At 32.2% G+C, this 23,299-nt stretch overlaps 2 protein-coding genes across 4 annotated transcripts in view; one reads left to right on the top strand and one right to left on the bottom strand.

Annotated features, from left to right (window-relative positions):
• LOC145934947 (synaptotagmin-10) overlaps nt 1-22,490 on the bottom strand; it is a 32,470-nt gene extending 9,980 nt beyond the window's left edge. The window contains exons 1-2 of one of the 3 annotated variants that reach the window (XM_083035868.1): nt 22,381-22,490; nt 20,796-21,680 (exon numbers count right to left, since the gene is read on the bottom strand). In XM_083035868.1, coding sequence (XP_082891994.1) covers nt 20,796-20,886 — 91 coding nt within the window. In that variant the 5' untranslated portion in view covers nt 20,887-21,680; nt 22,381-22,490. Of the gene's footprint in view, nt 1-20,795; nt 21,758-22,380 lie in introns of those variants that run through there. The other 2 variants (XM_083035866.1, XM_083035867.1) reach the window with 2 other exon arrangements.
• Nucleotides 251-17,902, top strand: LOC145935135 (adenylate kinase 7). Its single transcript, XM_083036243.1, has 13 exons — nt 251-445; nt 1,750-1,929; nt 2,151-2,386; nt 3,116-3,613; nt 3,957-4,047; nt 4,492-4,554; nt 4,909-5,260; nt 5,391-5,580; nt 6,452-6,766; nt 7,341-7,492; nt 8,204-8,343; nt 11,236-11,394; nt 16,556-17,902. Exons 1-13 carry the CDS (start codon nt 251-253, stop codon nt 16,883-16,885), a joined length of 2,901 nt encoding a protein of 966 aa, XP_082892369.1. The 3' UTR covers nt 16,886-17,902.
• Nucleotides 22,491-23,299: the final 809 nt, after the last annotated feature.

The raw sequence follows: 23,299 nt of genomic DNA on the forward strand, positions 1-23,299 counted from the left end.
TTAAAGTCTCCATGTTATCTTGTAATGTACAATTCATATAATAGTACTCTGTGAAATTCAGAGCACTTTATATATTATTATATGTATATATGAATGCAATGTATTTTCTATCGGATTGAAGTTGCAACCAACAAATATCGATTATAAAATATATCTTATATCTTATATAACATAAAAGTCATAAGACATCAAATCATAAAATATTTATATAGTCTAATAGAATTACATGCTTGTTATATCTAAAACAAGCATGGATAATAAAGAAAATATATCAATAACTAAACCAATTGCCGTGGATACTTTCGACGATCTATTTGGCTTCAAAGCTGCTCAGAAACGACAAAAGGATCGTGATTTGACAACTGAAAATATGAAACCGCATTTTAAACCCTGGCGTGTTTTTATCAATCATGTTGACAGCTATCATGGAAAGATATTAATTGACGTATGTACTGTTTTCAATAATAAAAATAATAAGAAATTATTTAAAAATATTAAGAAGTCTAATATACATTTTTTTGTTTAAAATTATTTATAGAACATTATTATAACAATCGTATATATTATCCTAAAAACATATTTAATTAATAGAATTGATACTAAATGTATTATTCGAAAAAGTACAAAAATATATAACGAATAAAGCATCGAAACGATTTTGTAATTTAGAAAGAGGTTTGATGACACAATTTGTTGAATAATGCATTTTATCATTTTGCTTCGAATCAAGCGTACTCACTAAAATATGCGCAAGAGAGTACTTTACTTGAAACTATTTGATAAAATTACCTTCAAAGACACATATAAATATATCTTTGATGCTAAAAATCTTCATAAAAAATAAATCTTTGATGCTAAAAGTTATAACTCAATCAAAAGAATGTGAATATAATACCTTTGATTAAAATACATTACATAAGTATATATGATTTTATTCAAGTTGGCATGCAACATTCGAGAGGAAAAAAATAATTAGAGAATTTTTCCGCGTTTTTCTTTTAATTATGCCGATTAAGATAATGGTTATCGTTGCATGAAGCTACTTTATATCACTTTTCATAACGCATAAAAATTATATGAAAACTGATCATTATTATTCTTACGATTTATCGGAAGAAATTTTTTATAATATTTGGCTGGAAGCTTGTTATTTCTAAATCATAATAGTATAATTTATCTTGTGAAGCAAATATTTATATTTGTGGTTCAATATATATATATATAATTAAGATAAAATTAAAATTACTTCGATTGCATCGTCAGAAGACAGAGAAATATAAATAAAATATATATGCACGTTGATGTATGTTATGATGTTACAAATAACACAGGTTTTCAAAAACGTGATGTATAAAACTGATTTTAAATTAGCTGCCATATGATTGCCAGGTGTTCTTTTATTTGGATTTTTTACATTAAATATATAACAATAACATTTCCTTTATTCCATTACAGACTCTTCAAAGCTTGGTCATAGGATTTGATTGACATGAAATTTTTTCTTTTGTTCAGCGTTTTGTTTTATAACGAGATATTCTAATTTAGTTTTATCTAACAGAAACAATACAAATATGTTGTATTTATATTGCATATGTATACATATATATTTAAATATTATTGTAAATATGCGAATGGTTTTCAAAAATATAGTTTTTAGACCTTAATTATAAGCGTTTTCTTTTCGTAAATAACATTAATTTTTTTGTATTAAAAAACTTGACTATTTTAGGAAGTGTATAAAACTTTCAGGTATTATTGGATACTATACATATCGATCCACTAACTACAAATGCTTTGCCGAATGAAGAAGATGAAGAATTCGAAGATGAATATATTAAAGAAGAAGAGAAGAGAAGAGAAAACCAGCCGGACAAGGACGCTAAAATTTCGAGAAAATATGAAGTGATCGGTACAATTTTGGACAACAAAGTAACATCTTCAAGTTCCTTTACAATTTAAACATCTTCAAATTTAGTTTCTCTATATATTTCAAGATTAACGAATTTGTCTTTATTGAACACATTGTCTCTTTTTTTCTGTATTTTACCATAAAATCTGAATTTTATTAACTTTCTTTTTTTTCGAGATTAACGAATATCAGTAATAAAATGAGACAGAAATGCAAAAAATAAAGGAGTCTACGAAAAAAGAATCAGTTTGTTTGCGCGTATTATCATTTGATTTTCGTCAATATTCGACAGTACACGTGCCCAGAGAACGTGACGGTAATTAGCTCGCTTGACAAAGACCTTTTTTTATCCGAGTTAATGACCTGTGGTACCATTATCTACGACATTACACAAGAGCCAGGCCAAATCAAGGAGATATGTTGGGTCTTGAAAGGTTCATTAATACAAATACAATTTATTCCGTTAATCCTAAAATCGTAGGAATAGAAATAATACTTCCAATAATTCGTCTTTTATACAAGGTAGGCCACAATGTTTTATACAGCCAATATTTCAAAAACGCTTAATAGGACAAAATTTAAATTTAATAGTTTTGTATTATTGTTTGTCTTATTAAGTTTTGAAATAACTAAATCCAACTAAAACTAACTAGTTGCCCACCATGTATAATAAAAAAGTTTGTAAATTTTATATCAATGTTATTTCCTCGCACACACGGATGGAATCAAGTTCGCAATCTTTAATTTGGAGTTCTGTTTCTTATAAATTATGTCACAAGACACAGAGTTTGAAAGTTAAACTTTTTAATTAATCAGGCAAAGACGATGTAATTTTATTATCTTCCTCTACATGTACATATATTAACAAAGAGAAGGGAAAAAAGTTGGAGTATATTGATTATATTAGAGATTATATATATGCATATATTTCGTAAAACATATTTAAACATATTTTAATTAAAAATACATATATCGTAATAGAAAGATAATCTCGTGTAATCTCATTAGAAGAGCATTAGCGAAAGCAATGTATATTCAAATTTAGTCGCGCCATTAGTAAGAATTACAAATGCCTTTAAATTTTCATTTCCTACTCCCTTAAAAAATAAATCATAAAATATCTATATATTCTAGCTACGCGGTTATCGTATTGTTTAATTAAAAAAAAGTTGCGCGCGATGCAGTTGTGTGACCGTTATTAAAAAGTAAAAAATTCGAAAACTTTAAAACTTACGGTCACGTAGAGCTCTTATCAATATCAACGAAGAATAGTCTCTTCCGATTTCTAGAGATCATCCGCGCGCTGGAAAATACGGAGAAAAAATCGCCAAAAGCTTTCAAACAAGATGAGCCAATACGACACATCATTTTGATCTCTACCATAATGACATGGACTCTCACGAAACCGTTAGATCCGGCAGATCCAAATTTACCATTAACGGAAGCCGATTATCGAAAGCGAAAGCCTCATCCGAATTACAAGGAACACATTCGGTGCGAACGGGAGATCGTGGCTGTAAAGAAGATTACTAATTTAAAAAGCCGATTAAAAACCTTGGTCGTTTGCTGCGGTATCACGTACGGGGAAGAAGAAGGTCCGCTTCATTATCTTTTCAAAATGGCTTGGCAAAACGCGTCCTTTTTACCAATATTTGGCAAAGGACAGAACAAAATTCCTCTCTTACATGTTCGTGATTTGGCCGCGTAAGTAATAAATAAAAAAAAGAGGATATATGGACTTTGATCTTGTTCGAGAAGTTGCGATATATATTTGGCATTTGTGTATATTTAGTATTCACAGTTGTAAATCGTATCTCTTGATATTGTTAGGATTGAAACTATATGGAAATAACAATACGAAAGTAATAGTAAAGTAAGTTTTCACGGTATGCGTCGTGTTTTAATATTCCATGACTCGCGAATAAAGTTTAATATTATATCAAGATATCCGCGCTCATATTAATGCAAGTCTCTTGGAGCGTGCTGAAATTCTAATTGTTCGGTTGACCAGAGATTCGCTTATCGTTACAGGTAATTTGATTTTCAGAATTGTGGTTTCGATATTACAAAATTGGCCTCCAATGCGATATATCGTGGCAATGGAGCAGGAACTAATCTCTCAAAATACGATCGCTAAGGTACTACTGTAAACCGTTTACGCATATATAGAGTTTATTGACATTCATTTTCACATACAAATTTTAGTAGATTTATTTATTGACTAAACACACTGCGCTCTGAATTTGATTTCATGATTTAATACTTTTCAATTATATTTTTCCGCCAAAATAAAAAACTTGGAGAGATAATAAAATAATAAATAATTTAATAAAATAAAATAATATAATACAAAATAATTTAATATAATAAAATAATAATTAATTTAAAATAATATAATAAAACGAGATCAGTCGAAAATTTGAAACAAAACATGTAATAAAAAATAATTGTGAAGTTATTATTATTACGAGTTTTATTATTTAATTATTTTTTTGCATAAAATATATCTTGACCTTAATTATTCGTAATAAACGTTGACTTCAGTAATCTGTTTTATATTCCGTTTTATTGACGAAAACCAGTTTTTGAAACAGTCTTCGTCCTACTTGCATAAACTGGTTTATGCAAGTAATGCGAAAAATCAAGTACTTTGAATTCGTCTTAACATCGAAAGATCACGGATGTTAATTCTTCCTCATAACTCATAACGTACAAATCTAGTTTGTATACTGCGAAGATTTGCATTGCATGTTGCAAATCTGCTTTAAAATCATTTTAAACAAAATTATAATATAAATATATTATTAATAATATCTCTCTTTCTTTTTACTGCGCTATTCTTTCATGTCCACACTTTGACACATATTTATAAATAAAAAATATATTGCAAAAATAAAATATATTTTCAAAAAATATATTGCAAAATAGATTAGAAGAATTAAAAATAGATATATCATACGTAAAATATTTTTAATCCCTTGATTAATATCTTTAAACAGAAAATCAGTCAGGGCCTAACTACCGGTAAGATAAAAAACGTATCAAAGGAAGAAGCTCTTCAGCTACCAGAGGTGTCACAGCAGGTGTACGATCAAATGACCATGGACTTAAACATCGATCCCGTGTACATCATCGACCGGATACGTTGGCACCTTGACATGCCATTTCAAAATGTCATAGACATAGTTATAAAGGAATATAAAGCGGCGCGAAACCTACGTCCAGTGAAAATAATCGTTTTTGGTCCGCCGGCATCTGGAAAGACTCGGGTCGCTCGATATCTCGCGGATCATTATAAGATACATTATATTCATGTGAAAACATTGATTTCTGATACAATCCAGAAATTGGTAAGCATATACATCTATTCATAAAAAAATCTTGTTATACTTTAATTTGTATATAAGCATATATAACAAATAATCGGGCGATTATAAGATGAACGATATCGATGCTGCGAAATTAAGCGGAGGACGACAAAATGATGACCTGAGAGACATGATAGAATACGGTGACGAAGATAATAAAGAGGATCAAGAAGAAGAGAAGATAGAAGAACAAGATGAAAAAAAGGTCATTATAAGCGCAGAAAAGTTGCAAGAACAGCTTGACGAGATCCGGACCAACATGGCAACGAATAATGGCCGTCTCGACGATGTCGTTTTGAATAAGTTATTAAACACTTATACGTCAAGTTTTACAAGCGAAAATTTTATTATATCTTTCCGTAACAATGTATGTTCAGGCAGAATGTCAGCGTGTTTGGGAAGCACTGTTGACATCGTTAGCTGCTTCATTTCCTACATTGCGGTCGGTGTTGTAATCACATCGACACCGAAACGTGCTCTGATTGGCCAGGAGCTCTTCTGCTAACGGTGTAATAGCGCAGTTAATGCTAAAAGCTCAAATAGGGCTTGCTTTACCCGGCACGCTAATTGCATCAAAATCGAACACATTTACGCGCTCTGTTACACGGATTCGTATTCAATTCGGATCGAAATAAACCTGCATAGAATAAACCTGTATTAGATGATCGTGCGCATCTTCATATATGTTCTCGACATTTTTTCATTCAATTAGCAGAACACAGCGAGACATTTTTTATAAGTCTCATAAAGATGTATAATCTTTATAAAGAATTTTCATAATACATATGCATCCCTAAGCTACTTTTTTGCTAGATAAATTATGCGTATTCTTATACATCAAAAAGCTCCGACGCAAATACGCAACGCTATTAAATAAATTGCATTATATGCTGCAAGCTGCTTTATTAGTTAAAACGTAAATTCTTTTAGTCGAACGTAACACTTTATAAAAAAAATAATAATTTCATACCGAAAGCAATAATTGAATCGCTTTCTTTAAAAATGCTAAATTCAAAATTACAAATTTTAAATTATTATGAAAATTCTATATTAAAAATTTGAAATATTGATTTTTTCGCACTTTTTTAAATTAATTATTTTTTTTTATTTAATAAACGTGATATCAAAAAACATTGATATAATATTAGAGATAATATATCAATTAATATCAAAGGTTGTTCCTGAATCGATTGAAGTCGAAAGATTGTTTAAATCAAGGATACGTGATGGATGGACATCCGAAAACCATCGAACAAGCTAGAAAGCTATTTCTGATCAGCGAAGAGAATTTAGAGGAAGAGGAAGAGCAATTCGAGGACGATACTATCGAGATGAGAAACGCTAACGTAGCAATCTTGCCGGAATTAGTCGTAGCTTTGGAAGCAAGCGACGAATTTTTAAAGGAACGTGTCATGAACTTATCCGAGAAAGAAATACAGAACACGCATTATACGGAGGAACATACGCTGCGACGTTTGAGAGAATATAGGTATTAACGAAACAAAAAAATTCGCAACAAAAAGAATCCTCATCCTTTTTCACGTGACTCACGAAAAGCATTGTGGCTTATTCATACCGTAATAATTTTAACAAACGAACCGATATTGAAGCCAGCGCACGCAAATGGGATTCGAAAACGTGCGCTGAAGATCGATCACATTCCCAATAAAGTGCAACATTTTTAAAATAAAATATATCGCGATAGTTGAAACAATTGGATGACAGCTAATTAATAAATTAATAAATATATTTTACGTCAGAGCTCTTAAACAAAACTTATTCGAGTGATTTTAAGTCGATTAAGGATTCAGAAGGATTTTCGGCTAAGAGGAAGCTTACTATGTTGAATCATACATATTAATAAACGAGATTAGACTCCTATCTTCGTTAACTGCATTTAGATGAAATAAGTAATCATCGATACAAGAGACACTTTTAGATCCTCCTTACACTTTTATAACAAGCAAAATTGTGCAAACATAAATAAGCTAATTTCCTAAAACACAAAGACTTAAATTTATGCGAAAACTATGCAATGCATTGAATCATGTATGCTATTCTAGGGAGAGAAATACAGATGACAATACGCCGTTACAATTATTCGACGAAATGGAAATCCACCCACTAGTCATATCTGTGGAAGCTGACACTTGTCCGGATATGTTTCCCACGATTTATCAATGCTTGGAAAAACTCGGAGAACCAAGGAATTACGGTGTGTACGCGATAATTCATACTCTCCTGCAATTTTATATATCATCCCGACTTTTTCCACGACTTTTTCACGATATACATGTCAATGTCTTTGATCGGTTTCCAATATTATTACCTACGCATATCATGGTATCGTATGCTCATTTTATTCCTGTAACATAGTCACTTATAAATCGACAAAAAGAAGAATAAATATCATAACACAGATTTCTTTTACTGCCTCTAATAAAAATTTTTGATAAAGATTATTTTTCTGATAAAGATATAAATTTTCTTTATTCTCTCAAGTAGTGTGTAATTCCTCTGAAACACAGTGGCCTCAATTTTTAATATAGTATTTCTCGTTAACTAAAGGTTAATCCCTTTGCTGTTAGTGAACTGCAATCTTGGTTTGTTTTTTCTTTGTTCATATCATAATTATATCTGTAATCTGCAAAAAGAAAGGATATTCAGTTACGTTTAATTAGCGTTAACCGACAAAGAAATTGATTCTTATGTACAACTTCAGCTATGCCGTATAATAAAATAATATTAAAGCAATTTACACAAATTTTATATATATATAATAATGAGGTTAATAAGAAGAGACACATTGTTAATTAAAAAGCTTTTTTAGAATTTATTATATTGTATAATGTTGGCAAAAAATATTTAATAAAATTATTTTTCGAAATCGTGTAAATGTAAAAATATATTTTATTTTCCCGACCAGGACTAACAGCCGAAGAAATGGAAGCGGCACGAAAACGCGCTGAAGCGGAAACACGAGCCGCTGAAGCTGCAGAAAAATTACGAAGGGAACGAGAAATTTTGGAACGCAAGAGGCAACGTGAAGAGAAAATGAAGGAATGGGTTCGTAAATTCTCTATCAGTATTTAGAAATCAATTAAACTAATAGTTTAGGTAACTGTCAAAATTGTTGTTTGCATTAATGTTTCATCATCGCTTTTATATGGATTTGCTGATGTAAATTGTTAATTTACATGTTGAGGGAATCATAATAATTATTCAAATTACTAAACTATTCTTTTGATTGATTGAAATAAATAATAAATTAATTTAATATATTCAGATCATTGAAAATATAAAATAAGTCTATTTTTGCAATAACTTTTCGATTTAATTGTGAGGGAATAATTCACGTTATTAGCTGCTTTCTCGTTTCTTTGATTTCAAATAGATTTGGGTTGTAATATACGATACATGTCTATCTCCTGCTTTAATTCGTTTGATGCAATCACAAGAGCAGATATCAAATTTTTGCTTAATTGGATATGATTCTGGAATATATATATATATTTTTTTTTTTTTTAGTGGCAAACCAAACCATCGCTTTGATTTGAACGCCATATTTTGATTCCAGCGAAATTTAAATTTGTATATCGATATTACTATCGTCAATATATTTCCGTTATTACATTTGCAATATGCATACCATGTAAATCTCTGTAAAGTTTTCAGATACAAAAATTATTTTTGAAAACGAATTAGTAACTCGTAAACGGATCTGAGGATTAAACGAGCTAGATTAGCTGACGTGCTCGTTTGCAATATTAATCTGTTTTTTTTGCACACGTCTGGCAAAGTTAAACGACTGACCGGGATTAATCGCGTTTGAAGTTCACGGAACTTTTTTGCATACAAAACTTGTAACTATAGTCTATGCATTAACAGCTTAAACCACCAACAAATGCAAATGCACATCATGCACGGTTGGCCGCTCATACTACGACGACATGCTTTTGTACGTGCTAAATCATAGACAACTCGACAAGCACTCAGCTAGACCAGCGCTTAAGCGAAGTTAAGCGGAGCGCATTAAGAATCAAGCATAAATTTCTGAAAAGAGCGCGCACATTTTACACACATATATATTAGGGTGGTCGTTAAATGGAAGATCATGTTGGATGGTCATAAATCAGCTCCAAATGTAGAAAAAATAATTCTCTAATTTTTTCAGATTTTTATTTTCAGCTCTGAGTCTCCCTGTTTGCACGTGGATTTTTTCCATTTAAAAAAATACCAATTTAAGTAATTTTTAGATTAAAAATAGAATCAACAAACCTGATTTAAATAAGTTTCGCTGCCGTGAGGTATAGCATGAAATTGTATACGGGGTATTTCACTCGAGTTGTGTGTTATGTTATATTCTTATATCAATTCATTTATTTATTCATTTATATGTTATTTAAATATTATTTATATGATATTTTTTAATAATTTGAAAAAAATACTAATTTACTTCAGTTCTAGATGGAGTCAGCTGCAAAAGTAGTGAACAAAATTATTCAATTTTTCATAAAAGATAATCAAAAATCGTATATGGGCTATTCCACACGAGTCGTGGGTGTTTTTAATTCAGTTAATTATTTTTTATCCATTTTACAAGCAATATAACGACGTATCTTATATTTTTTTGAATCTTCCTTGAACTTTAAATCGTCGTTATTTTCGATTATATAGGAAAAAGATGTGTAGGGAATTCCATTCCAGTACTCAATGATTAAGCGCAAATTTTCGATAATTTTTTTTTTTTTTTAGAAAAAAATTAATAACAGAAAAAAAAATTGATGACAGAAGCAGCTGCAGAACTGTGGTGTTAAGATATTAACCTCTCATGTGAAATACCTAAAACAAAAGCCCAATGTATCATCAGGACTACCAATACAAGAAAATAAGTTATATTAAAAAAGAATACAAAAAAAAAATTATATCTTCAACAAAAAAAAATCAATGGAAAATAATAAATTAATCGATATATTGATTACTCCGTAAAATAATAATTTAAATTTTTTCACTCGATTTGTGTGTAGTATAACACACACAACTCGAGTGAAATACCTCATATACGATGTTTTACTATTTTCACGGCAATGAAACGTATTTCATAAAATGTCGCTATTTTAGACTAGAACTAACTTAAATAAATATTTTTTAAATGAAAAAGAAAATTACGTGCCAACAGGGAGACTCAGGACTCAAAATAAAAATCTGAAAAAATTAGAGATTTTTTTTTTCACATTTAAAGCCGATTTACGACTATCCAACATTAAAATTCTGAAAAAACCCATATAACGACCACCCTAATATATATATATATATATATATATATATATATAATGTATATACATACAAGGTGTAATTTGGAGATGATTTTTCTCTGTGAAAATGTCGAAACACTAATAATTTTCAAGTTATAAAAAAGAACGGCTTCTCGCAAACTAAACTTTATGGAGTTAAAATATTAACAAAACTACATTCTTCAGTTAATTTCAGATAGAGTTTACTTTAATAGCATTTTATAATTTAAGTTACAAAGGCTTAGTTACAAAGATACAAAGATACATGATGACAAAAATTGGCAATATGCAAAAAATGATGATCTCCCTCGACTGAAGAAAAATTATCTCCAAATTGGCCAGAGAATCTGATGGTATGCTCCATATCTGTTTTTTTTAGGTACATCCTGTATATATGTATATCATAAATATAACATGCCACCGAAAGTTTCAGTTCGTGTCGATTATCATAAAATATCTATCTTGTGAATTATTTCAACGAGATCATAATTTATTCTGTCAGATATCTCTTTTATCCTTGATATAGGTTTATGCAGAACGAATATGACACTTATTTAAGTTAAAATTGATGCCAAATTAAAATTGATATTAGATTCGAATTCAGATTATTAGCAATAGCACGATATCATAAATCGTTCAATGGTGAAAATATTGTCTTTTACAGACAAACTTGTTGGAAAAGTTAAAGCAAGAGGAGGAGGAAAGACTTTGTATTTTGGCGGAACCATTGCGACAATATCTCACAAAGTACGTATTTCCAACATTGACAGAGGCTTTGATAGAAGTTGCGAAACTACGACCGGAGGATCCAATAGATTTTCTCGTTAGTATATCATCGTTTGTTACCTTTTATAGATCGCATTTGTATTATTTTCACTTATTATTCTCTATTATTACGCACACAATCCGGAAAAAAATGATGAGATAAAATATTCATTTCCATCTCACACACATACACAACCATACACAGGTGTTACCAGTTACAATTTTATCAATAGTAGCTCATAATGAAACGTAACTTGTGTAAGACAAAAGCAGGAGAAACTCGCACAAAATGTACTGCAACAAATGGATTATGGTCTCTGCGTTCCGATAATTCCGTCAGACTAAACGGGTTTAACTCATTGTACTAAAGCAGCCTCGAGGTAATTACGTCAAGCGACCGGCTTTTAATTCGATTAAATTCACAGTTCGTTTGGCAAGCTCGGTCCTATACGGCGCGATGTTTGATAATTATACCCCGCCAGATGGGATAAAATTAATGCCCGAATATGCAGGACAAATTAAAAGAAGCGATAAGGTTTTTTCTGAACACAAACATATCGATCGCTTTGTAAACTGAGGCGATGCTGGCCATTTCATAATGCACGCTTGCATATCGAGTTTCATGGTCGCATTGCATGATCAATATCTATCAGAATAATAATTAAAAAAAAAATAATTTGCATCTAAAATGTTTATTGAGATATATTATTTATTAGTAATATACATTTATATTCATATTTAATTAATTATATGTAAGAAAAATGTTATTGATGAAACAGATATCAGAAAACGAAAGTATTATATCTTAATTTAATTTTTATTAAATCAGGTGAATATCCGAGAAATATTTCAGAGTATATTTGATAAGTATTAAATTAATTTGTTTGAGATCATATAACCACAAATTATAATATAATAATTTATTTAAACAAGTATAAACGTATTTTGAGATTTCAAACGTTTCAGCATTTATTACTCAAAATTTGACAAATTTTAATTAAATAATTGATAAGTGTAAATGAAATTTTAAACAACAATTTCAAACAATTTATATTTTATTGTTTGACTAGAATAATAGTAACTCAATTTGATCGAAATAATATTTGTAGAGTTTGCACGTAAAAATCTCGTGCATGTGTGCCACTTGTCTGCAAGTGATGTCGAAAAATAATGACTCGCGTGCATACATGGAATAACTGCAATTAACGAGAGCGAAAGCGATAGATCCGAATGATAAATAAATAGAATTCCGTCGGGATCTCTGTCTAGCACGTAACTGTCCAGGTATCGCCAAATTGGGTAATTTCATTAGATTTTCACCACCACAGTTCGACTATTTCGCCGCGAAAGGAACATGTGCGAATGCGAGAACAACTTTCACACTTCGAATCTCATTCCCGTGGAAATCGATAGGTTACTGCTGCTCACGATTAGACGCTGTTCCACTCCGTAGCATCGAGCCACGAGAGGAATAAGAGCATGACCGTTCTCTTGGCTCTCTGTCGATTATATCGGTACTGTCTATCTATAATTTCGAGCTTCGCCGATTTTGATCGGTCCGCTATTACGGAGAAACGCAAAGGGCAGAGGCAATTTTTTTCACTATCAGCTTCAGTAATCGTTTTAATTTGTTCTGTTATTCACGACCGATCTCTTGAAGATCGCCAGTACAATCCTATATTATTTATAATCTGTGCTATTACTGTAAATTTTATATTAACTTATTGTTAGTCATAGATCTAAGTATATACTTTTTAGGAGGAAAATATTTTATATATATGTTTGTTATTATTAAAGAATTTTTATATATATATATATGTTATAGAAAATTTTACATTATGATAATTTTAACTTTTGATGTTGCATTATAAAGTAGTTTGCCGACGCAATCTCGAAATAATGCACAATCCGCTTTGCAGTCTCTTTGCGGAAGATAATAAAGGATTCCATCATTTGTGTTTCTATTTTCTGATTTATCGTGACTTTAAAATCGCCTATGTAAAAGTTCTCGTAGTTTTAATTTAATAGCTATAACAAAGATCTTTATAATAATCTTTTACAAACACATTTATATTTAATACGATACAGTGCTATATTTTTCAAACAAATTTTTTAAAAATCGATAATAGTTTTTATTCGATAATAGTTTTCACATATACATAACATATATATAGTGTCATAAAAGAGTAGATGGAACGTTATAGAGAGGATAGAAAAGCTAAGAAAAGGACATAAGAAGAAAAAAGTAAAAGAGGGATAGAAACGAGAGATACAACATCGATAAAATAAATTCGCGTTACCTTCGACGTCTCCCAACGGGTTTGATGAAATTGGTATTTCGTCTTACTACTACTATAGAGCAATGTGTAAGTGTGTGTATTTGACCTTCAGCACTCATTATTTAAAAGGCAACGAATTCAGATAAATTCAATCTCGAGATACATTATAGAGAGAGTCGAAAAAACAATATGCAGATACTTTAAAATGCTTTTAGAAATTGCTTCCTTTTGAAAGACATTGACAACTATGTTCGATCGCCATCTTCTCTTTTACAATAATAAATTGAATTTTTTTCTCTATTCGATGACTCGACAATGAGCTTTCAATATTCAAATGGTTTTTCTACTTTTTTACATAATCATCGACTATAAATTCGTGATACGATGAAACTCATCTACGTACTAAACTATTCAAGAATTCCACATTTTTCATTGAAAATTCAGGTCGATGAACCCTGGTCTGGATGAAAATGTTGGCTGTCTGATAAAAATGTCATCGTCGCGTCAGTCCCATCGATCATTCAGATACCAGTCATATACATCAGTCGAAAAAATTATCTTCTGTCTTGTATCAAAATATATTACGATATCATTATATTTTCGTCAAAAGACACATTGTGTACTTAGTAATATATCCAATTTATATCCAATTCATCATACAAAGTTTTTTTGACGGTCTGATTGTTTTTTTTTTTTCATATTCCTTAGACTTTAGAGACTTATCGCAAACTCGACTTACAAAGATTTACTCATATCGTTCAATCGAGGTCGATCTATGAATAACTGTTTCTGTATACTATTTCAATTGTAATTAAATTCCATGTAAAGAAACGTGAGCACATGTACTTATTGATTACTTTTCGAATGTTGCATTGAATTTAGATATACGCAATCATATTTCGAATAAATAATATTTTCTGTGAATTATATACTTTCTATTACATATTACCAAGTGTGCGCGCACTGTGATAAAAGCACTCTATATGTATAGTGTCTCTTGGACATAGATAATGTTGATGATTTCTATGCGAGCTGCGTGCAAACAAATCAAGATTCTAACGTTGTTCGGGAAATATATCGAGATACAAGCGAGTACCAGATTGTGAGGTAATAGAACGCGATAACGCAACAATAAACCAGTATCTTTAGATGCTCTTGCATAAGAGCGTGCCGGTCGCGTAAACCAAGTCACAAAGGAAAATTAATAACGAGGTTGAATGCGCGATACGCGTGACGTCACGACTAAAATTATGCTAAAATTACGAGTGCAACGTAACAATCATATAATTGTCATAAGTACGACATAAACACGATGAGCGACGTAATAGACAATTTACGGTGATTGCATCACATCTCGTCCATCTCGATAATATAATTTTAACGGGAAGTGTATATTATGTGTAGCGCGAATCATTTTATAATACTTTTTGTATTAACTTTGGTTATTTATATTTCAGATACTTCTATGTAAAATAAGGGATCTTAAAAAAAGAAATGCTAAGGGCATTTTTACATTGTGTGAGATTTTAGCTTTTCGCTTACGTAACAAAGCCGCTCTGAAATTTAAGAGTTCGAACTCGTAATTATAACAGAGTAATAATCGATACGTTCATTAAAAAGTTATTCCTCATTCTCGAAATATCAAAGAAAATTGGATAAAACATATAAAATAGCACGTAGATGTTATCTGATTGTGAGAAAAATGTGCATGTATGTCAAAACAAACTTAGTTTATTTGACACGTTTGATTATTCTTAATTAACATCACACATAGCCACTTTTTTCTATTAATCATTTTTTTCGCATTATTTGTGTTGCTTGAAATTTTTCAGATGATGTTTAGATTATCAGATATAATATGTAATACTATTAATGATATTGTCATATTTCCATTCGCCAAAGTAGGCATTTTGTGGCATTGAAACTATATTGGTTCTATTATACTGGTACCGCATAGATATTCATACACGTGTAAAATATAGAGACGATGCTTACCATAATGGTAACTAATTTATCGACATCGAACCTCATGCAACACCGGTGTTGATATTTATGTGTATAATAATTCAATAGAGTAGGCTAAAACAATACAAGAACATCATTAAATTCCTATCATTAGTAATTACTAATTATATCAAACTTGGCAACCAGATGGTAATGGAAAATATTGAAATTGAATACAGCATTTAGCTCTTTCACAATGCAGAATTATAAAATAATATATAAATAAAACTATATATATATATATATTGTATATATAATAATTTCTTTTGCGTAAATTCCTATAACTTTTAGATACTGTAAAACGTTGATTAAAACTCGCCATTTCTGCTGTTTTCGATCGCACATTAAGTAGTATAACTATATATATGGCTGTATTGATAATAGCTGCATTGTTGTGCCAATCATTGTTGCAGCCATGCTGGTTGGTACAAATAACACAACAGCATGCTTTTACGTGATATCCGGAGGATTGAAATCATTCAAAGGTAATGCAATAAGCGTGGGTTGTTCGATATTACGTCGCAAAAAAAATGTTGCAAAAATAAGAGTAAAATAGGACAAACAACATTAAAAGTGAAAGTGGGTCGTAATAGACTCTAGATTCTAGATGGTACATACCATGACCTGTTTCTAAATAGATTATGAGATTGATGCCACATACTCTCATACAAGAATTACAACAGTCGAAGAAATTTCTACATAATCACAATTTTAGAATATATATTTATAATAATTTTTTCTTACAATTATTTTTATTTTTAATTATAGCCAAACAATACTATATTGCATCTCTATATTTGCGAGTTGCACTGATCTAAATACATTATTTTTATTTGCAAAAGTTCTGATGCACCAAAATATTTTGTTATTTTTCGATATTGAAATTTACGGCGTACATAAATATTGTATTGTTCGACCGATGTATTCTTGTTCTAGGCCGAATATTTATTCAAGAAAAATCCCGAGGGAAAAATGTTCAAGCCGGATTATACGGAAACAATGAGTATGCTCTTAGATGCTATCGGACGGCAACAAAACGATGTCCTTCCGAGCGAAGGATTGAAGGCTGATGTAGAGCAATTTCTAAAGAAGCAAGATGAATTATCTATCGCGGATGAAATAGAAAAAAGCGAAGTGCAGGACGTGTGCGGAGAGATAAAAACGATATCAATCTCTTCTGAGCAGACTTCCGAGTACGAAGAGACTGATGGTTTTGAAAAAGGGGAGTTGAATTTTGCTGAACGAATAATCGGAAGCGAACGGTGAATTCGGAAGCGAAGCATAATACATTCGTCAAATCAATCTTAATATATCTAGAGACTTTGTAATTTCTCACTTATTAATGTAAGTTGAAAAACATAAATATCTCATCGTTCACGATATATTTCACAAGTTATTAATTTTCCGCGCTTATTCCATTACATTTATTTTACTTTATAATGCATTTCTAAGATTACGAATATTTAAATAAGGGATACTCAATGTAAATTCTTCAATATCAACTTCGTGCATAATTGCTTTGTTAACTTAACTGTGACGATTTTTTCTATGCGAACGTTTTTTAACCCAATAATGCCGATGCTCATCCAGACGTAACTTTGTCTTTGCACGTGCAATGTAAACTAAATATAACGTGATGTATATAAACAATCTCTTATTATATACTTTTTAAATTAAATCTCATATTTTTGATACTCTCTCGCAAGATATATAATACATTATTATCATATATCCTCGTTATTCATTATACGGAATATATAACATTCGTTCTACTTTTAATACGAATGTTTGATTTTGTACCTATAAGCACTTAGATTATTCTAGTATGCAACAAGCAAGCTTTCAAGCTGAACGTTCAAAGTGATGCCCACAAGGGATTTATCTCTTGGATCTCCATGATCTTGGTAGACTTACACACGCATGCAATTACATTATCACCAGATAGGGGAACGACAGAAATTTAATAATCCTTCCTCTCTCTTGGATATTTTAGTATTATTATAAGATACCTTTCATCGAAAATTAAATGCGTAGGAAAAGTTTGATTAAGAGAAATCTTTGTTTACAAGAGTTTATAATTTATACACGTGCGACTTCCCCAAAAGACCTCCGGAGAGCAAAGTTTATAGTCCATGATTAAGTAATGTATATACATGTGTGTATGTGTGTGTATTTCTGTACGTATATATGTGTAAAAAACATAACTTTAGCCATTTTAAGGCTCCTGACTCCTTGCCGACCATGTCGAAATCGTGACGTCAGAGGCGAGAAAACACACGCAAAAATTTCTTAGATGCCATTTCGAAATAAAAAAATATTTCGATGAAACAACACTTCAGATGGCTTTAGCACACTCTTAGAAAACCCTGAAAACTATCTTTTCCCCTTTATAATCAATCAACAGCTGTAAAATGTAATATTATGAAGCCCAGTCCGTCTGGTCTTTGCACATGCGCAGTCATTCCGCATGTCAAAGTCTGATATCTCGATCATTTTACAGATGTTGATTGATTATAAAGGGAAAAGGATAGTTTTCGGGGTTTTTTAAGAGTGTGCTAAAGCCATCTGAAGTGCTGTTTAATCGAAATATCTTTTCATTAAAAAATGGCATCTAAGAATTTTTAGCGTGTGCTTTCTCGCCTCTGACGTCACAATCCAATATAGCCGCGGTGAGCACCCAGGAGCCTTAAAAGTTGTTATAAATATCAAGAATAAACGCAACACAGTTATTGTTTATTTTATGGAAATATGTCAGACGACGCAATGTATGAGTATTATTATAGAAATCAAGGCTGCGATCCTTTGAAGCTGAATGAGTACAGTCTGATAAAAAAAATGTATGACCATTTTTTACGACATTGTCTAATTATTATATTTTTATAAAATTTGAGTAATGGTATTAATATAATAATATTACGATGAGAAAAAAAAATTTTTTTTTTAAACTTTAATAAACAATCATATAATGCCTCGCGACTGACAGAAGTCGTTTTCTGACTTCGAGTCAATCTAATTTTCAGTTTGTTATCCTTAGGGCCAGTTGATATATAAATATTAGCTCGCCTAGTTTCATCCTTCATTACTAATATATGTGTCTTTCCAGATCGTAGCCGACTGCACTATAAAACTATAAAGACGACGAAGACTTGATTTAATATGTCTAACCAGCACATTACGGCTTTTAATCACATAAATTCTCGTAATGGTCGTCATAACGATAACGTGTTGTTATCCCGATAAAAGCGGAATAATAATTCTTTGTTATAAAAATACACACAATCGCCGTAATTGCACAAGCGGTGTGCGAATTGCAGAGAGTTACATCAATTAATTAATTGATGTCATTATGGATTAAATTATACGCGTGTGCTTTCCACGCGTTGCAGCTTAATTACGTAGATAATATATCAATATCGTATAATAATAACAACAGATTATGTATATCACACAAAACTGTTCAATCTTTTGATATCTCGCTATCAATTTCATTTTACAACTAATCGTGAAAGCGCATGTTATTTAAGTTTTAGTATCTTCCAGGAAAGATAGCGAGCTTTCACTCGAATCGTGTAGTACTTATAGGGCCAAGGGCAAAGATTATATATTGCGCTCCACATTTCTACATATATATATTCTTACAATGATGACATTTCCCGTACTATTTCTGTATAAACAATATGTGAATTATACCTGCAACAACGTGATTCGCCATATGATTCACCTTGAAAGTGATAGGATTATTTTTATGTGCGCGCGCGCAAGGACATAATGTAATTCAATATAAAGTTATATCTTGCTTTAATCATAATTATTACAATTTTGCAACACGTGGGGAATTATAAGCTTTTCTCTTGTCGAAACCAAATTTATAAATAATTCAGGTCAGAATAAATAAAAAAAATGATGAGGTGGAAATAAATTATGGACGCAAATGTGTGCCAGATGTTGAGAGTAAACTCAAAAATGTAAGGAAATGTATGCGGCTGATTGGCAAATGTTTTACGTAAAAGCTTTAATTCATGGCCTATATAATCGATTTGAAACTTATGCCTATCAGCAGAAATTGGGTCAGTAACCTGGTTTTGATCAATACAATGTAATATCCGTATTGAAAGTAGATCTGGATCGGAGACGTTTCCTATCGAAATGATCGACAGACAATGTCTCACTCTCATTCCACCTGCTAATTTCCGACTCTGTTACAGAGAGTGGACACGGGGGCGATGTCGCCATATTCTTTATAATACTTTCGCGGCACTTATCGATTCTTACAAATATAAATAATGTTAAAGCGTTGCTTTAGTATGCATATATACTGAAATCAGCATACATGCATCACGACACACAATATTAACAACATAACATATAGCTTTAACTTTGAGATATGTTGCAGTTGCTGAAAACTCATTCAATCAGTATGTATTTAATTAAATATACACGTTGTACGGCTCAATTTATATGCTTTGCAATTTAATAAAACTCGGTGCAATCAGTAATTAGCTGCTATATACGACTCAACATCAAATTTCAAAAATTCTTTGGTTTTGTTTATAATGTTTAAAAAATATATGTATATATTTTTTTAATTCTCTTCTCTGATAAATCAATTATTTTAACGTTTGACTAATATATATATTTCATCTCTCTTTGATATCAAATAAAAACAAATGTACTTAACGATTTATCACGTTACAGCTTGGATCAAAATTCGAAACTGTTCCTGAAAATTAATGCCAATCGATTGGTATAACTGATCCTCTGAGCAACCCGCGATCACACAAGTGATCTACATAGTTAGCATTCCTTAACGTCACGTAAACTGTCAACCGCGAATTCAAGCTGGTTATCGCAAGTATATAGCTTGATGTTACAATAGCACCCAAGATCGAATTTCCTCGATGCTACTGGTGCACGGGAAAACACCGCGGCGGGTATATCTGTATCTCCAAACACCTGTTAGCAGTTGCTCTTGAGTGGGTGGCTCGCCACATCGCCTTTAAAGCGGCGGCATCGCGAGCAATCCGAATTCCTACGTCGCCCTCAAGATGAGCGAGCGAGCGAGCAAAGGGTGGGTGATTTCGATCACCCTGGGCATCCTGACCCTACCATCGCTGGGATCAGATGCGGCTAATTTTTTTTTTCACGCGTAAAACTAAACAAAAATCACATCACTTACCGGCGTAACCCTGGAGCGAATAATTCGCCTCCTCGCTCGGCACAACCGTCTCCTCGAGGATGCTCTCCGACGCCGTCTTCACGATTCCCATCCTCGGTGCACGCCGGTGGATGCTGCGGACTGACTAAGTCGAACGGTCAGACACGACGGGGTATAGTCTAAGGTCCTCTCTTTCTCTCTCAGTTTCTCTCCGATCCCACGGCGATTATCACGTCTCGATTGTGCCGCGTTGTCTGGCGTTGCCGGAATGCTCGGCGCCGTTTCGTTCGCTTATTGCGTCTGCGTTCGCGCCTGCGTTCATCCCCCTCGCCGTATCTCCCGTCCGTCCTCTCGTTCCCTTGCCCTTCTTGACCTTCGTGCATCCCCCGTTGCCACGGTCGGCACCTCACCCCCGTCGAATCGTCATATACAGGAGCAAGGCTATCCCTCTAGGCCAGAGGGTGCGCGCAGTAGGCAGGAGGGATTGTGGCGTAGCGGTAGTAGTGGTGATGATGAGGACAGTGGTGGTAGTGGTAGTGACGGTGTCCTCTTTATACCGTGATAGGACGGCAGGGGTTGCTGTTTTCGCTGCCGCTGCCGCTGCTTTTGCTTGTGACGGCTGGTTCTCCTGCCTGCCTCTCCGCTGCTTTTGTAGGGCGGGGTGCGACGAGCATACAGCGCGCACAGGGGCAATGTCGACCTATCTCGGTCTCGGTGAAGGTCTCTGTTCGTTACTCGTGCTGGATAATACTTCCCTCTTGCGCGCGTTCCGCTTTCATCGCGCTTTTCCCGGCGCACCCTTTCTCTCTATCTCTCTCTCTCTATCTCTCGCTCTCTCTTTTTCGCTCCCTTGTGTTTCTTGCCTTCGATTTCCTCTCCCTTTCGATTTCCCCGGCGCTTTACGGTCTACGTTTTATTTAAGCTTGTTAATTCGTATCCTGCTATTGTCATTAGACTGCGTTGAAGCTTCATCTGCTACAGCACGATATTATATATTCTAAGTTTGATTTTTATAATAATAACAAAATTTTTTAAGTAGAAAAACTTTGTCAAGTGCAATGTTTTATTATTAACTTTATCTTTTTATAGATCCTTCTTCCTTTATTTCGAGTTTTATCTTTCTTTTTTCAACATGACGACTTTGCGACAATAAAATAAAGCGAGGAATCTAAATAAATTTATTATGTATGTCTTACACAAACGTTTTCATTTTTTATTGCATAAATGCTGTAAATGCTGATTAAACTGTAGATATAATGGATAAAGTCGTCATACACAAATATATGAAACACCGAAATTACTAGAATGCAATATATATTATATATTATATATATACATATGTATATAATTCATTTTTTGCTATGCAAAATAGTCTCTTTGCTGCTGAAAAAAATTTCATCATTTTCAACGTTTTAATTTATTCGCATTTTGATACTCAGCGAGTAAACAAATGTTATATCTTTTAACCATGAATATTTGTCATAAACTTAGGAAAAATGTGCATAGAGAGAAAGAGAGAGAGAGAGAAAGAAAGAGAAAGGAGGGAAAGGAAAAGCTTGGATATATCTCTATATATCTCTATATATCTGTATATATGTATACGCACCGAAAACCGGAGCTTTCCGTCGAAACGTTCGCAACACGTGTTTGCCCTTGAAATCTCCCACAACCAGCGCGGGGTGTCTTGTTGAACGCAAGGGGCGATCGTTAAATCACCTTTATCATGCACTCGCGTTAGAAATCTCGGAATCCCGACTCGCCCGTTTAACTACGCCACAATGTCTCGAATAATCCCAGCATCTACCTTAATCCTCAGCGTCTCCTTGTACGACTCGGTTTGTTCGCAAGTGTGCGACACCTGCGTCATCGGGCTCCCTTCCGCTTTATTGAGTGCACCGCCTGTGAGATCTCGGCTAAAGGCTTTTCGCCCCCTCCAGATCATCCTTATAAGTGTCGCAGACAGACGGGGAATCGGATTCACGCAGATATCTCACGTTGCGAGAGACTTGCATGAAAGTCTCTGTTGAGCTCTTCAAGATATATCTGAATGAATATAGTGTCGACTTGCGATAGAATCTACATATATATATATATAAAGAAAGATCGGAATCTTGAGAATAACGCATCGCACGTTGCATTTCACATATTAAAATTTGTAAACACTTTCATTTATATACTTAAAAAATTGTATAATATTAATTTTATTGATATATAATGTAAATGAGATCATATTTATTATATGTAAATATATTTATGATAGTAAAACAAAAAAGAAAATTGATAAATTGATTCATAAATATGTAATAATACACGAATGATGTATATTCTCATATGTAATTCCGTTTGGATATTACATCAAAACAACACATTTTCAAATTACGTTAATGTATAATTAATATAAATATTATATTATTATTAATTGGTATATTATAACATAATTATAATAATAAGTATATCTCGTATAAATACTAAATTAATTTGTAAATATATATATATATATATATACATATATATATATGTATATA

Source organism: Prenolepis imparis, unplaced genomic scaffold, assembly GCF_030444845.1.
Source record: "Prenolepis imparis isolate NDT839.2.m4 unplaced genomic scaffold, iyPreImpa1.0 SCAF_4, whole genome shotgun sequence".
Lineage (NCBI taxonomy): Eukaryota > Metazoa > Arthropoda > Insecta > Hymenoptera > Formicidae > Prenolepis > Prenolepis imparis.

Excerpts from the sequence above, each read along its gene's own strand:
- LOC145935135 (XM_083036243.1), top strand. The coding sequence starts at position 251 with ATGGATAATAAAGAAAATATATCAATAACTAAACCAATTGCCGTGGAT. Across the intron at positions 1,930-2,150 it reads GTACAATTTTGGACAACAAA|AATCAGTTTGTTTGCGCGTA; the intron begins GTAACATCTTCA and ends CTACGAAAAAAG. Across the intron at positions 5,581-6,451 it reads GACGATGTCGTTTTGAATAA|GTTGTTCCTGAATCGATTGA; the intron begins GTTATTAAACAC and ends TTAATATCAAAG.